Source organism: Oryx dammah, unplaced genomic scaffold, assembly GCF_014754425.2.
Source record: "Oryx dammah isolate SB20612 unplaced genomic scaffold, SCBI_Odam_1.1 HiC_scaffold_2, whole genome shotgun sequence".
NCBI classification, from domain to species: Eukaryota; Metazoa; Chordata; class Mammalia; order Artiodactyla; family Bovidae; genus Oryx; species Oryx dammah.
In genome coordinates, this window is record NW_024070186.1 from 81,617,038 (window position 1) to 81,632,342 (window position 15,305).

Here is a 15,305-nt window from a genome sequence, read left to right on the forward strand (position 1 = left end):
TTTAAATTTCCCATTGGATTCATAAAACTCAGATACAGGCCTTTTTGAAATATACTTTTTATGCTGAAATCATAGAGAACTTAATACAGTCATCAAATCTAAAGAAACTGTACTTGTAACTAGTAGATAGGAAGACAAAATATTAGAGGCCTAGAATCAAAAATTAAGAAATAAAATTATAGATAAATTAAACATAAAGTGTAAAAATCAAACAATTCCTTACTAAAACATGGGAGGGTTTTTTCTTTTTTTTTTTAATAATCTTGGAATGAATGAAAGCTTTCTACACAGAAAAAGTTGAGGGCATAAATGCATATTTAAAATAAAGTAAAATAAAGCATGTCAAAAAAATTTAGAGACAACAAAATGAGTGAGGCATTTACAATTCACATAACAATGAGCTGATTTTTAAAATATAGATTTCCTGCAAATGATAATAGAAATTTAATATAAATAAATGTAAACAAACATTTCATAGAAAAAGAACTGCAGATGGCTCGTAGAATATATGAACAAGTGTTTAACCTAACATATAATAAGAAAACAAAGTTTTTGATTTTAGATAAAAAACCAAAAGTTTGATAACACACTGTGTTGACTAATAAGGAAACAGCCACCCTCAGTGTAAATTTGTATGATGGAGAATAAATAGATATTTTTCAAAGATATAAAAAGCACAAAACCTTGACCAAACAATATCTCTTTTAAGTATCTATCCAAATATGCTTGCACACATACAGAATGTCTTCTGTACATGGATATTGTTTATAGCACAGTTTATATTAGCAAAATTAGAAAGAACTAAAATATACTTCAAGAGGAAACTAGGTTAAATAAAGTATCCTATTTAAATATGTCCTAATATGGAAAAAGTCTTATAGCTACATTTTAAGTTAAGAAAAAGTACTCAACAAGATGATGGTAGTGGTTTAGTCACTCAGTCATGTCCAACTCTTTCGATCCCATGGACTGTAGCCCACAAGGCTCCTCTATCCCTAGGATTTTCCAGGCAAGAATACTAGACTTGGTTGCCATTTCCTTAGCCCGAGGATCTTCCCCACCCAGGTATCAAACCCGGGTCTCCGGCTCTACGGGAAGATTCTTTACCGATTGAGCTACCAGGGAACGCCTGGTAGATAATAGACAGATATAGATATATTAATACATATATATGTATAATATTGTGTATGTCTGTAATGCACAGACTGCATCTGAAAGAATACCAAGAAATGTGGCCAAGTGGCAGAGAGGAGAAGCACAGAAAGTCTCTTTTGACCGTGTTAATGCGTTCTAGCCAAAGAAATACATCCACACATCTGTGGTTGAACAAAGTTGGGTTTATTGACCACCAGTAAAGAAGAAAAGTAATGCTCAAAATTCTCCAAGCCAGGCTTCAGCAATACATGAACCAAAAAATTCCTGATGTTCAAGCTGGTTTTCGAAAAGGCAGAGGAACCAGAGATCAAATTGCCAACATCCACTGGATCATCGAAAAAGCAAGAGAGTTCCAGAAAAACATCTATGTCTGCTTTATTGACTATGCCAAAGCCTTTGACTGTGTGGATCACAATAAACTGTGGAAAATTCTGAAAGAGATGGGAATACCAGAGCACCTGACCTGCCTCTTGAGAAATCTGTATGCAGGTCAGGAAGCAACAGTTAGAACTGGACATGGAACAACAGACTGGTTCCAAATAGGAAAAAGAGTACGTCAAAGCTGTATATTGTCACCCTGCTTATTTAACTTCTATGCAGAGTACATCATGAGAAACGCTGGCCTGGAAGAAACACAAGCTGGAATCAAGATTGCCGGGAGAAATATCAATAAACAAAGATAAGCAGATGACACCACCCTTATGACAGAAAGTGAAGAGGAACTAAAAAGCCTCTTGATGAAAGTGAAAGAGGAGAGTGAAAAAGTTGGCTTAAAGCTCAATATTCAGAAAACGAAGATCATGGCATCCGGTCCCATCACTTCATGGCAAATAGATGGGGAAACAGTGGAAACAGTGTCAGACTTTATTTTGGGGGGCTCCAAAATCACTGCAGATGGTGACTGCAGCCATGAAATTAAAAGACGCTTACTCCTTGGAAGAAAAGTTATGACCAAACTAGATAGCATATTCAAAAGCAGAGACATTACTTTGCCGACTAAGGTCCGTCTAGTCAAGACTATGTTTTTTCCAGTGGTCATGTATGGATGTGAGAGTTGGACTGTGAAGAAGGCTGAGCGCTGAAGAATTGATGCTTTTGAACTGTGGTGTTGGAGAAGACTCTTGAGAATCCCTTGCACTGCAAGGAGATCCAACCAGTCCTTTCTGAAGAAGATCAGCCCTGGGATTTCTTTGGAAGGAATGATGCTAAAGCTGAAACTCCAGTACTTTGGTCACCTCATGGGAAGAGCTGACTCATTGGAAAAGACTGTGATGCTGGGAGGGATTGGGGGCAGGAGGAGAAGGGGACGACAGAGGATGAGATGGCTAGATGGCATCACTGACTTGATGGGCGTGAGTCTGAGTGAACTCCGGGAGATGGTGATGGACAGGGAGGCCTGGAGTGCTGCGATTCATGGGGTCGCAAAGAGTCGGACATGACTGAGCGACTGAACTGAACTGAAAGAAGAAAAATACACATCATGGCAGGGCTGAGGTGTTTTAGTTAGTATGGTGTAAGCAAGGACTTTCAGATTTGGTCTCAAGTGATTTTTAAGGAGAAAAAAAAAGAAAGCAGATTTATTCTGGGTTGAATGCTCTATGGATGCAGGTATAGTTCTATAATTGGATATCTTAATAATTCTTATCTGGATGGCAAGAAGAATATAGTAACTTCAGTTCCTGGCAATAAAGCTGTAGCCACCTATATAAATCAGGGTAAAGCAATATTTAATCATTTTGTAGTTTGGACATCTTTCTTATTTTTGTCTACATTCAGATGTAATTACAGAGTGGTCTCATTTTCATCCTGATCCATCACGGTCACAATGGCCTTTTCTGATCTGGTGTCCTATGAAACTGTTTATATTCAACAAAAGCACACCAAGGCCTGCTGGTAGTGCCAATCCAGCTCATGGTTGTTAAGCACTGTTTTACTCTTTTTCAACTGTATACTCTTTTATGTGCCTTTATAATTTTTTATCATATATTTATCTATTCAAAATAATTTTTAAACAAATCTTAAGACTGAAGGAGACCTTAAAAGTCAGTGAGTTCTGAGACTGTCGCAACCATCATCATGTTCTTCACCTCCCACACTAAAGGAGTTTGTTTTTTTTTTCCCCCCCATAAATCCTCTACAAGTTCTAGTACAGCATCTGCTTGACTATCTCCAGTTTCACCATTGTACTCATTTATCAGGCAGCTCATGCCATAGTCAAGCGGCCCTGAATATTTTTGTTTAGAGAACAAAGGGAACAATGCATTGGGTTATAATATTTTAATTGTTTTCACCCCAGCATGTTTGACCTCTTCAAATGTATCTTCTTCTATGGTAACCAGTGAGCAGAATAATTACCTTTCTAATTTTATGTAAAATATTCCTATTAATACTCTCCCAACTGCAATTGTCTTTTTTTGTGTGCCAGTGTTTCAACACTGTTCTGCATCTTTTATTATCATTACATTTGCAGAGATTTTTATCTGTTGCTGCTGACAAACCCATTTGGCTTCATACTCAATTACATGTAATTAGTCTTTTTTTCATGAACAAAAGATCAGGTGTCCTATTAATTCAATCCAAGATGCTATGGTAAGGTTGGCTGGACCCAATAATGTCTACTGAACCAAACATCACACTTCTGACAGATGCTCATAGTGACAAGATTTTTTTTCAAACAATCAAATGCTTTTACTCCTGCCCACGCAAAGTACAGAAAGAAAATGCATTTTAACAGCTTAGAGGTTTATAATTTTCTATTAAAAAGCATGACTACAATTTAAAGCATTCTCTGATATTTTTGCGTCAATCTACACTCAGAAAAGGTAAAAATAAAAGTAACTTGTTTTCACTGGCAAATTTTAATTAAAATATGTGGGTGGGGTGGTATCAGAAAAAAGTACATTAGTCGAAAAACTGGCAAAATCGGAATAAAGTCTATAGCTCAATTAATAGCACTTACCAAAGTTAATTTCCTGGATTTGATCATTGTAGTGTTGTTACATAAAGTGGTGCCCATTACGGGAAGCTAGGTGAAGTGTACACTGGAATTTCCTATGTTATTCTGTAATTTCTCTAAAGTCCAACATTATTTCAAAAGGAAATATTAAAAAATACTTAGGTGGATAGACAATGATCGACAGAAACTTTTACACATATGACTAAGGACAAATGAATTCATTTGTTTCATCTTTTGTTGAATGCTTACTATGTATTAATGATAATTCTAGATTCTAGATCAAAACAAAATCTCTTCAGTCAGGAAAATTATATTCTCTGGGGAAAGAGATAAAAAATAAACAGCAACAATATACATTTTAGGTCATCATAGGAGCTATAAATAGAAGAAAAAACTGGGGTAGCAGAACAGAAAGGTAAAGGTGAAATGTTTAATTTTATTAAGGATGGCCAGGGAGGCTTCTTCAACATCTACAAGATATATTTTAGCAGCACTGTTTGTAACTGCCTTAAAATATAAATGCTTATTATCCATCCAAAAGAGAATGGATAAATGTATTTTGGTATGTTCATGCAATGGGATACTTTACAAAAGTGAAAATGAATGATATAAAGTAAATATATCACCGTATATGCATTGGATGACCATGATATTGGGGGAAAATACATAAAATTATATATGGTAATGTTCCTCTTAAAAAAGTTTAAAACCATGCAAAACAATGTCAAAAATGATGTATACAATATATGTATCATGTATATATGAAAAATGTACTTGTAAACCTGCATGGAAATTTTTAAAAAAAGTCAAATTCAGGATAGTTGTTATACCTGGTACTGAAGGGGAAAAGCAGGACTCCACCATTTTGAAAGAGCATACTGGGGCTTCAGATGTAATGATGTTTTACCTAAATGTTAGGCCAAGGGTTGGGTATCCAAATGAATTCATTAAGTTTTATTATTTTGTATATTTAAGCTCCTTTTAATACCAACCTGTCAATAAATGTAAGCAGTAATTTATTTTAATAAAAAATAAGATATTTTAAATTTGTGAACTTAGTTTCTAAAAGTATGTGACCAAACGTAGTACCCTCAGTGTATGTGTCATACATAATGCCATTATGCCTATAAATACACACAGATATATATACACACACATCTGTTTGTGTATCAGTTTGGTTCAGTTCAGTCACTCAGTCATGTCCGACTCTTTCCAACCCCATGAATCGCAGCACTCCAGGCCTCCCTGTCCATCACCAACTCCCGGAGTTCACTCACACTCACGTCCATCGAGTCCGTGATGCCATCCAGCCATCTCATCCTCGGTCGTCCCCTTCTCCTCCTGCCCCCAATCCCTCCCAGCATCAGGGTCTTTTCCAATGACTCAACGCTTCCCATGAGGTGGCCAAAGTACTGGAGTTTCAGCTTTAGCATCATTCCTTCCAAAGAAATCCCAGGGCTGATCTCCTTCAGAATGGACTGGTTGGATCTCCTTGCAGTCCAAGGGACTCTCAAGAGTCTTCTCCAACACCACAGTTCAAAAGCATCAATTCTTCGGCACTCTGCCTTCTTCACAGTCCAACTCTCACATCCATACATGACCACTGGAAAAACCATAGACTTGACTAGACAGACCTTAGTTGGCAAAGTAATGTCTCTGCTTTTGAATTGCTATCTAGGTTGGTCATAACTTTTCTTCCAAGGAGTAAGCGTCTTTTAATTTCATGGCTGCAGTCACCATCTGCAGTGATTTTGGAGCCTCCCAAAATAAAGTCTGACACTGTTTCCCCATCTATTTGCCATGAAGTGATGGGACCGGATGCCATGATCTTCGTTTTCTGAATGTTGAGCTTTAAGCCAACTTTTTCACTCTCGTCTTTCACTTTCATCAAGAGGCTTTTTAGTTCCTCTTCGTTTGCTGCCATAAGGGGGGTATCATCTGCATATCTGAGGTTATTGATATTTCTCCCAGCAATCTTGATTCCAGCTTATGTTTCTTCCAGTTCAGCGTTTCTCATGATGTACTCTGCATAAATGTATACATTTACATGTGGTTGTTGATCTACATTAGCCATTGACCCAGCATTTGGAGAGACAGCACTTTCAACTATTTTTCTAAAAACGTTGAAGTAAGTGTTTCTGTTAGTCCACACTTTCACCTGTCTGCCACTGCTCTATGATAAATGTCATGTATTCACAGGACAGCTGCCTGGGTTACAGTTGCATCCTATTAAACTGAGTATGGCTATTTGGCTCACTTGAATCTATCTTCATAAATTTATAATTTTTCAATCTTTCTTTAAGTTGGGTGGCTGGTGCTGACAGAGGATATTAATGCTTTCAACTCCAGCCACCTCATGTTATAGAAAAAGAAACCAGATCAAGGGATACCTCAGAGACAGCAGGGGGTGACACAGCCAAGTAACATCCTTGATGCTTTCCATCTATACTTGTAGCTTCACTAAATTTGCATTCAAGTTCAGATGCAATAAATGGAAATTATACATGGAGAGGAAAGCATTCTTATTCATCTGGACTCAGGGAAAACCTTAAATCATTTAAAGAATGCATTTCCACAAACAGAAACCAACAATGTGAAACACAATAAGCGAATCAACTCCTCAGAAGAAAATGGGCTAAAATTCTCTATAATAAGATCTTTTCTTTATTGTAATTCATATTTTGTAACGTGTAACATTAAGTAAAAAAAGAATAATTTAGAAGGGGTGGACAGGAGCATTTTCATACACTAGGGATCATCGGAGAAGGCAATGGCACCCCACTCCAGTACTCTTGCCTGGAGAATCCCATGGACGGAGGAGCCTGGTAGGCTGCAATCCATGGGGTCGCTAAGAGTCAGACATGACTGAGTGACTTCACTTTCACTTTTCACTTTCATGCATTGGAGAAGTAAATGGCAACCCATTCCAGTGTTCTTGCCTGGAGAATCCCAGGTACGGGAAGCCTGGTGGGCTGCGGTCTATGGGGTTGCACAGAGTCAGACACGACTGAAGTGACTTAGCAGCAGCAAGGATCATAGAATTTCCCTCAGATCTGTGTTTTTCCCTGGTAGCTCAGCTGGTAAAGAATCTACCCACAGTGCAAGAGATCTGTTTTCAATCCTTGGGTTAGAAAGATGCCTTGGAGAAGGGAACGGCTACCCACTCCAGTATTCTTTCCTGGAGAATTCTATGAACAGAGGAGCATGGTGGGTTACAGTCCATGGGGTTGCAAAGAGTCAGATGTGACTGAGAAACTAACACTTTCAACATAAAATATCAAGCTTTTAGATTACCTTATTCAGTTGGATAGAATGTCAATCTGACCACAAGTGAAAGAAACAAAGAAAGTGAAAGAAAGTCTGACCAAAAAAAACACATTTATCAGAAGACAACTCAATTGGGTATAGATTTAATGAGCATTTACTATGTGACCAGTGACCAGTAATAAAGATCTAGTAGTGAATACAGACAAACTTTGGGAAACAATATAATGTACTACATAATTTTAGAATAATAGGAATTTCCTCCCAGGTACCTAATTATGATTATGCAGAAACTGAAAGATATGATAAGAGTGCTCATTCCTGACTCTGAGGCTTATAATAAAAATGCTTCTGAAATTCAAATACACTCTGTCTGACCTTGATGATTTGGTAATTATCAAACGTGTCAGCCATATAGTTTAATTAGTTAAACATTACTTTCAGAGATGTGATAAATAATTTTTCAATACTTGCATTTCATTTCAAAAAATTGTAAACAAAATTGCATTTCTACTGATATTTTATCATCGTATTATCATATAAACTGTAACATATAGTATTTTAATATACTTTTCTTTTTAAATCAATAAATTTGGCCTCAGTAAAGATGAAATAGCATGTAAAATACAAATGTATGTATTCAGTATTTACTTTGAAAAGCAATTTTATTCTTCCAGAAAATATGTTCTAAGACTTATTATCAGTTCAGTTCAGTCACTCAGTCGTGTCCGACTCTTTGAGACCCCATGAATCGCAGCACACCAGGCCTCCCTGTCCATCACCAACTCCCGGAGTTCACTCACACTCACGTCCATCAAGTCAGTGATGCCATCCAGCCATCTCATCCTCGGTCGTCCCCTTCTCCTCCTGCCCCCAATCCCTCCCAGCATCACAGTCTTTTCCAATGACTCAACGCTTCCCATGAGGTGGCCAAAGTACTGGAGTTTCAGCTTTAGCATCATTCCTTCCAAAGAAATCCCAGGGTTGATCTCCTTCAGAATGGACAAGTTGGATCTCCTTGCAGTGAAAGGGACTCTCAAGAGTCTTCTCCAACACCACAGTTCAAAAGCATCAATTCTTCAGCGCTCTGCCTTCTTCACAGTCCAACTCTCACATCCATACATGACCACTGGAAAAACCATAGCCTTGACTAGACAGACCTTAGTCGGCAAAGTAATGTCTCTGCTTTTGAATTGCTATCTAGGTTGGTCATAACTTTTCTTCCAAGGAGTAAGCATCTTTTAATTTCATGGCTGCAGTCACCATCTGCAGTGATTTTGGAGCCTCCTAAAATAAAGTCTACACTGTTTCCACTGTTTCCCCATCTATTTGCCATGAAGTGATGGTACCGGATGCCATTTTCTTCGTTTCCTAAATGTTGAGCTTTAAGCCAACTTTTTCACTCTCCTCTTTCACTTTCATGAAGAGGCTTTTTAGTTCCTCTTTGTTTTCTGCCATAAGGGTGGTATCATCTGCATATCTGAGGTTATTGATATTTCTCCTGGCAATCTTGATTCCAGCTTGTGTTTCTTCCAGGCCAGCGTTTCTCATGATGTACTCTGCATATAAGTTAAATAAGCAGGGTGACAATATACAGCCTTCAGTTCAGTTCAGTCACTCAGGCGTGTCCGACTTTTTGCGACCCCATGAATTGCATCACGCCAGGCCTCCCTGTTCATTACCATCTCCTGGAGTTCACTCAGACTCACATCCATCGAGTCCGTGATGCCATCCAGCCATCTCATCCTCGGTCGTCCCCTTCTCCTCCTGCCCCCAATCCCTCCCAGCATCACAGTCTTTTCCAATGACTCAACGCTTCCCATGAGGTGGCCAAAGTACTGGAGTTTCAGCTTTAGCATCATTCCTTCCAAAGAAATCCCAGGACTGATCTCCTTTAGAATGGACTGGTTGGATCTCCTTGCAGTCCAAGGGACTCTCAAGAGTCTTCTCCAACACCACAGTTCAAAAGCATCAATTCTTCGGTGCTCTGCCTTCTTCACAGTCCAACTCTCACATCCATACATGACCACAGGAAAAACCATAGCCTTGACTAGACGGACCTTAGTCGGCAAAGTAATGTCTCTGCTCTTGAATATACTATCTAGGTTGGTCATAACCTTTCTTCCAAGGAGTAAGCGTCTTTTAATTTCATGGCTGCAGTCACGATCTGCAGTGATTTTGCAGCGCAAAAAAATAAAGTCTGATGTACTCCTTTTCCTATCTGAAACCAGTCTGTTGTTCCATGTCCAGTTCTAACTGTTGCTTCCTGACCTGCATACAGATTTCTCAAGAGGCAGGTCAGGTAGTCTGGTATTCCCATCTCTTTCAGAATTTTCCACAGTTTATTGTGATCCACACAGTCACAGACATAGTCAATAAAACAGACATAGATGTTTTTCTGGACCTCTCTTGCTTTATCCATGATCCAGCGGATGTTGGCAATTTGATCTCTGGTTCCTCTGCCTTTTCTAAAACCAGCTTGAACACGTGGAAGTTCATAGTTCATGTACTACTGAAGCCTGGCTTGGAGAATTTTGAGCATTACTTTACTAGCAAGTGAGATGAGTACAATTGTGCAGTAGTATGAGCTTTCTTTGGCATTGCCTTTCTTTGGGATTGGAATGAAAACTGACCTTTTGCAGTCCTGTGGCCACTGCTAAGTTTTCCAAATTTGCTGGCATATTGAGTGCAGCACTTTCACAGCATCATCTTTCAGGGTTTGAAATAGCTCCACTGGAATTCCATCACCTCCACTAGCTTTGTTTGTAGTGATGCTTTACAAGGCCCACTTGACTTCACATTCCAGGATGTGTGGCTCTAAATTAGTGATCACACCATCATGATTATCCGGGTCATGAAGATCTTTTTTGTACAGTTCTTCTGTGTATTCTTGCCACCTCTTCTTAATATCTTCTGCTTCTATTAGGTCCACAAAATTTCTGTCCTTTATCAAGCCCATCTTTGCATAAAATATTCTCTTGGTATCTCTAATTTTCTTGAAGAGATCTCTAGTCTTTCCCATTCTGTTTTTTTCCTCTGTTTCTTTACATTGATTGCTGAAGAAGGCTTTCTTCTCTCTTCTTGCTATTCTTTGGAAATCTGCATTCAGATGCTTATACCTTTCCTTTTCTCCTTTGTTTTTCACCTCTCTTCTTTTCACAGCTATTTGTAAGGCCTCCCCAGATAGCCATTTTGCTTTTTTTCATTTCTTTTCCATGGGGATGGTCTTGATCCCTGTCTCCTGTACAATGTCACGAACCTCATTCCATAGTTCATCAGGCACTCTGTCTATCAGATCTAGGCCCTTTAAATCTATTTCTCCCTTCCACTGTATAATCATAAGGGATTTGATTTAGGTCATACCTGAATGGTCTAACGGTTTTCCCTACTTTCTTCAATTTGAGTCTGAATTTGGTAATAAGGAGTTCATGATCTGAGTCACAGTCAGCTCCTGGTCTTGTTTTTGTTGACTGTATAGAGCTTCTTCCTCTTTGGCTGCAAAGAATATAATCAATCTGATTTCGGTGTTGACCATCTGGTGATGTCCACGTGTAGAGTCTTCTCTTGTGTTGTTGGAAGAGGGTGTTTGCTATGACCAGTACATTTTCTTGGCAAAACTCTATTAGTCTTTGCCTTGCTTCATTCCACATTCCAAGGCCAAATTTGCCTGTTACTCCAGGTGTCTCTTGGCTTCCTACTTTTGCATTCCAGTCCCCTATAATGAAAAGGACATCTTTTTTTGGGTGTTAGTTCTACAAGGTCTTGTAGGTCTTCATAGAACCGTTCAACTTCAGCTTCTTCAGCATTACTGGCTGGGGCATAGACTTGGATTACTGTGATGTTGAATGGTTTGCCTTGGAAATGAACAGAGATCATTCTGTCGTTATTGAGATTGCATCCAAGGACTGCATTTCGGACTCTTTTGTTGACCATGATGGCTGCTCCATTTCTTCTGAGGGATTCCTGCACACAGTAGTAGATATAATGGTCATCTGAGTTAAATTCACCCATTCCAGTCCATTTTAGTTCGCTGATTCCTAGAATGTCGATGTTCACTCTTGCCATGTCTTGCTTGACCACTTCCAATTTGCCTTGATTCATGGACCTGACATTCCAGGTTCCTATGCAATATTGCTGTTTACAGCATCGGACCTTGCTTCTATCACCAGTCACATCCACAGCTGGGTATTGTTTTTGCTTTGGCTCCATCCCTTTATTCTTTCTGGAGTTATTTCTCCACTGATCTCCAGTAGCATGTTGGGCACCTACTGATCCAGGGAGTTCCCCTTTCAGTATCCTATTATTTTGCCTTTTCATACTGTTCATTGGGTTCTCAAGGCAAGAATACTAAAGTGGTTTGCCATTCCCTTCTCCAGTGGACTACATTCTGTCAGACCTCTCCACCATGACCCGCCCGTCTTGGGTTGCCCTGTGGGCATGGCTTAGTTTCATTGAGTTAGACAAGGCTGTGGTCCCAGTGTGATTAGATTGACTAGTTTTCTGAAGGGCGGCAGTGAGGAGATACCCTTCATCCAAGGTAAGGAGCAGCAGCTGCGCTTTGCTGGAGCAGCCGTGAAGAGATACCCGACGCCCAAGGTAAGAGAAACCCAAGTAAGATAGTAGGTGTTGCAAGAGGGCATCAGAGGGCAGACACACTGAAACTATACTCACAGAAAACTAGTCAATCTAATCACACTAGGACCACAGCCTTGTCTAAAGACTTATTATAGTATTTTTACTATTTGGTTCTAGGATTAAAACACTACCTTGTGCTGGAAGGTAGCCTTGTTTCCGTTAATACTTAACATCATCCTGACTACAAACAATGGAATGAGAGGAAATTCTTGTCCACTGAGCAGTCAGAACTTCTTCAAGCCTCCGACCTTCTTATTGAATACATAAGCTCTATCCATTACTGTCTCTTTGCTATAAGAATCATACCAAAAAGGACAAAGGAAAAGACAACTAGCTTACTAGTAGTTGAACAGTTCCAAAGGCAGCCTGGCCGTGCTTTAAGTCTAAGAGACACTAAGCCATACATCTGATTGTAATTGGATTGCACGAAGCTAATGTTCCTTACTGTAGTCGCTGTTTTCGTCCTTGGTCCCATCGATGGTACCATCTGGGTGCATCTGCAGGAAATATCCCTGCTGGCTGAATAACCTTGTCACAATTCCTTTCAGCTGGGGTTCTGCAAAACAAAATGAAATGATTATTCAAGTTTTTATTTGGTTTGTAAAAATGCACACTTGCAAATTATCAAAAACATCCCCTAAGTCAATGCACAAATGCCAATGGTTTAAATACTGAAGTAACTATTTGGAAAGGAGGGATTTTGGTAATATAGCTTTACTTTTTTTTTCTCTCTAAAGGCAGATCCATAACATTCTGCAACAGTAAACCAAATATAAATGAATAAAACTGAAAGTGAAAGTCAGTTGTGTCTGACTCTTTGTGACCCCATGGTCTACACAGTCCATGGAATTCTCTAGGCCAGAATACTGGAGTGGGTAGCTTTTCCCTTCTCCAGGGGATCTTCACAACCCAGGGATCGAACCCAGGTCTCCCACATTGCAGGTGGATTCTTTTACCAGCTGAGCCAAAAACGAAGCCTAAATGAATAAAAGCTAATTATGATTAGGAAAACACAGAGGTGTGCTAAAAAATGGGTTATTCTTCTCCTTTGTGCATCTAGTGTCTGGCTTCAATATACCACCAAGCTTGTGGTCCCATTCCAGAATACTGCTCAGACCAAACTGCCAGTGTAATGCCTAAGCTTTCAGCAGTCATAATGAGGTCCTGGAAGACTTCTATTTCTGCTGAATGATAACTATCTATCAGAAAACCCTGGTTTTAAAATTCTAATCAAATTCAGTCTTGGATGAGATCCATAGAATAAAGTTAAACCCTCCATGGCCATGAGATGTCACTGGCAAGTATGTGGAAACAGATTTCACCTTCAGTAAATACATCACCAGAGTAAGACCCAATACCACGTAAGTCATTTTTCCAGTACAAAAAATAAATAAATAAAAATCAAGCCATATATATTTCTGTAAATATTTCAAACTAGATGTGGTCTTCGGCTTTTAAAATTCCCTACACACTAATACCATCAAACTGATCTTTGTATAATACATTTGAATTTTTGTATAGCTGCTAACCATAAATATTTAAAGCTTTCTCACTGTGGTACTAACTGCAGCAACAATCTATTTTCTACAATATCACTACCATCTTTGTCTCTACTTTAGTGTTTGGTAAAAATTAGACTACTCCAGCACACTACTCCAGCTCAGTGGTAAAGAAGCCATCTGCCAATGCGGGAGATGCGGGTTTGATCCCTGGGTCAAGAAGATGCCCTGCAAAGGAAATGGCAACATGCTCCAGTATTCTTGCCTGGAAAATCCCATAGACAGAGGAACCTGGAAGGCTACAGTCCATGGGGTAGCAAAGAATTGGACAGGAATGAGCGACTCAGCACATGCACACACAAACATGCACCATATTTACTGTCCTAATTATTCCATTAAAATTAGTAGTAAAAGAAAAATGCTGCTTCTGCTGACAAAAAAATGAGGTAAGGATGGGAATCATATGATTGGTGATGTAGTTATGCATTATCTTCAAAAGAGCAATCAAGGAATTTCAACTGACAGTCAGTTCCTTCACCAACTTATTAAACCAATAATAATTCAGAATCTCTTTTGGGTGGGGGGACAGGCAATATGCTAAGTACTGTGTGTTAAACTAAACACATTTATTGATGGTTGAATCTAAATATGAGTTCCAGTTAAGGATTCAGTGCAACAAACTCTTTGGGAACGGACCTGCTCCCTACGACCATCATGTCTTTTACACCTACGACTAGATCACACATACTTGGGAATGCAAGGCGATGCCTGTATAAACATATCTTCTCCAAAGCAGTCCTAAAAGTAGAAAAGATGCCCCCCACAAAAAAAAACCTGGTAATTATGAAGCAGGGTATTAAAGAGAACTAAACTGGAAATTAGGCATTCTGATTGATAACTATGAATTAACACTGTGGGTTAAACAAATTCAATATATTTTAAATGTGTAAGCATTACTCAAACTGGAGTTCTGTAACAGCCTAGAGCAGTGGGATGGGAAGAAGGTGGCAGGGATATTCAAGAGGGTGGGGGACATAGGTATACCAATGGCTGATTCATGTGGATGTTTGGCAGAAACCAACACAATACTGTAAAGCAATTGTCCTTCAATTAAAAATAAATAAATTTAATTAAAAAATAATCATTTTTATGCCTTAATTTCCTCACCAATAAAATCTGGAAGTTAAAGTAAGTGATATCTAGGTCCTTTCTATGATTCTCTATTGATGTTGAGCAACTATGACTTAAAGTCTCTTTGACTTGAGAATCTTCTTCTCTAAAGAGTGCCAGAAATCAAACCACAGATTCATTCTGAATGTGCTGTCTCTATGCCCACCCCACCCCAAGGGATATGTAGGAGAGCACATATTGATAGCTAGCTAACCTCAATGCAAAAATATATATTTGACCCCTACCATCTAACAAACCCTTATCAACCTTCTCAGGCTCAGTTCCAGATCACTTCCCCCAGGAAGACTCGGCTATTATTAAGTGTGGGTCATTTTTATAATCAGAGGAAATAAGAATGTCTGAGCTTCTGCCACAAGGCTAACTGGTTGACAGGTAAATGCTACTGCAGTACATTCAACTCTAGATTTGCACTCAGGAGACTCAGCTTTGAACCACAATTGCTGTGGGGTCTTGAGCAAGTCACTTAGTATCTGAGGCTATTCTCCTATCTGTATAATGGGAAAAAATAATTCTTATGCTATCTATCAACATTTATAATTTCAGATGAATAAATAAATGTAATAGTGTGAAATGAAAAGCCCCATAATAATATAAACTCTGCTGCT

General features: G+C 38.9%; 1 protein-coding gene across 3 annotated transcripts in view; it reads right to left on the minus strand.

The window, feature by feature from the left end:
* Positions 1–15,305, minus strand: part of FGF12 (fibroblast growth factor 12) — a 613,455-nt gene that overhangs the window by 228,218 nt on the left and 369,932 nt on the right. For all 3 annotated transcript variants that reach the window (XM_040253369.1, XM_040253362.1, XM_040253357.1), the window contains one exon: positions 12,456–12,566. In XM_040253369.1, coding sequence (XP_040109303.1) covers positions 12,456–12,566 — 111 coding nt within the window. The remainder of the gene's footprint in view (positions 1–12,455; positions 12,567–15,305) is intronic.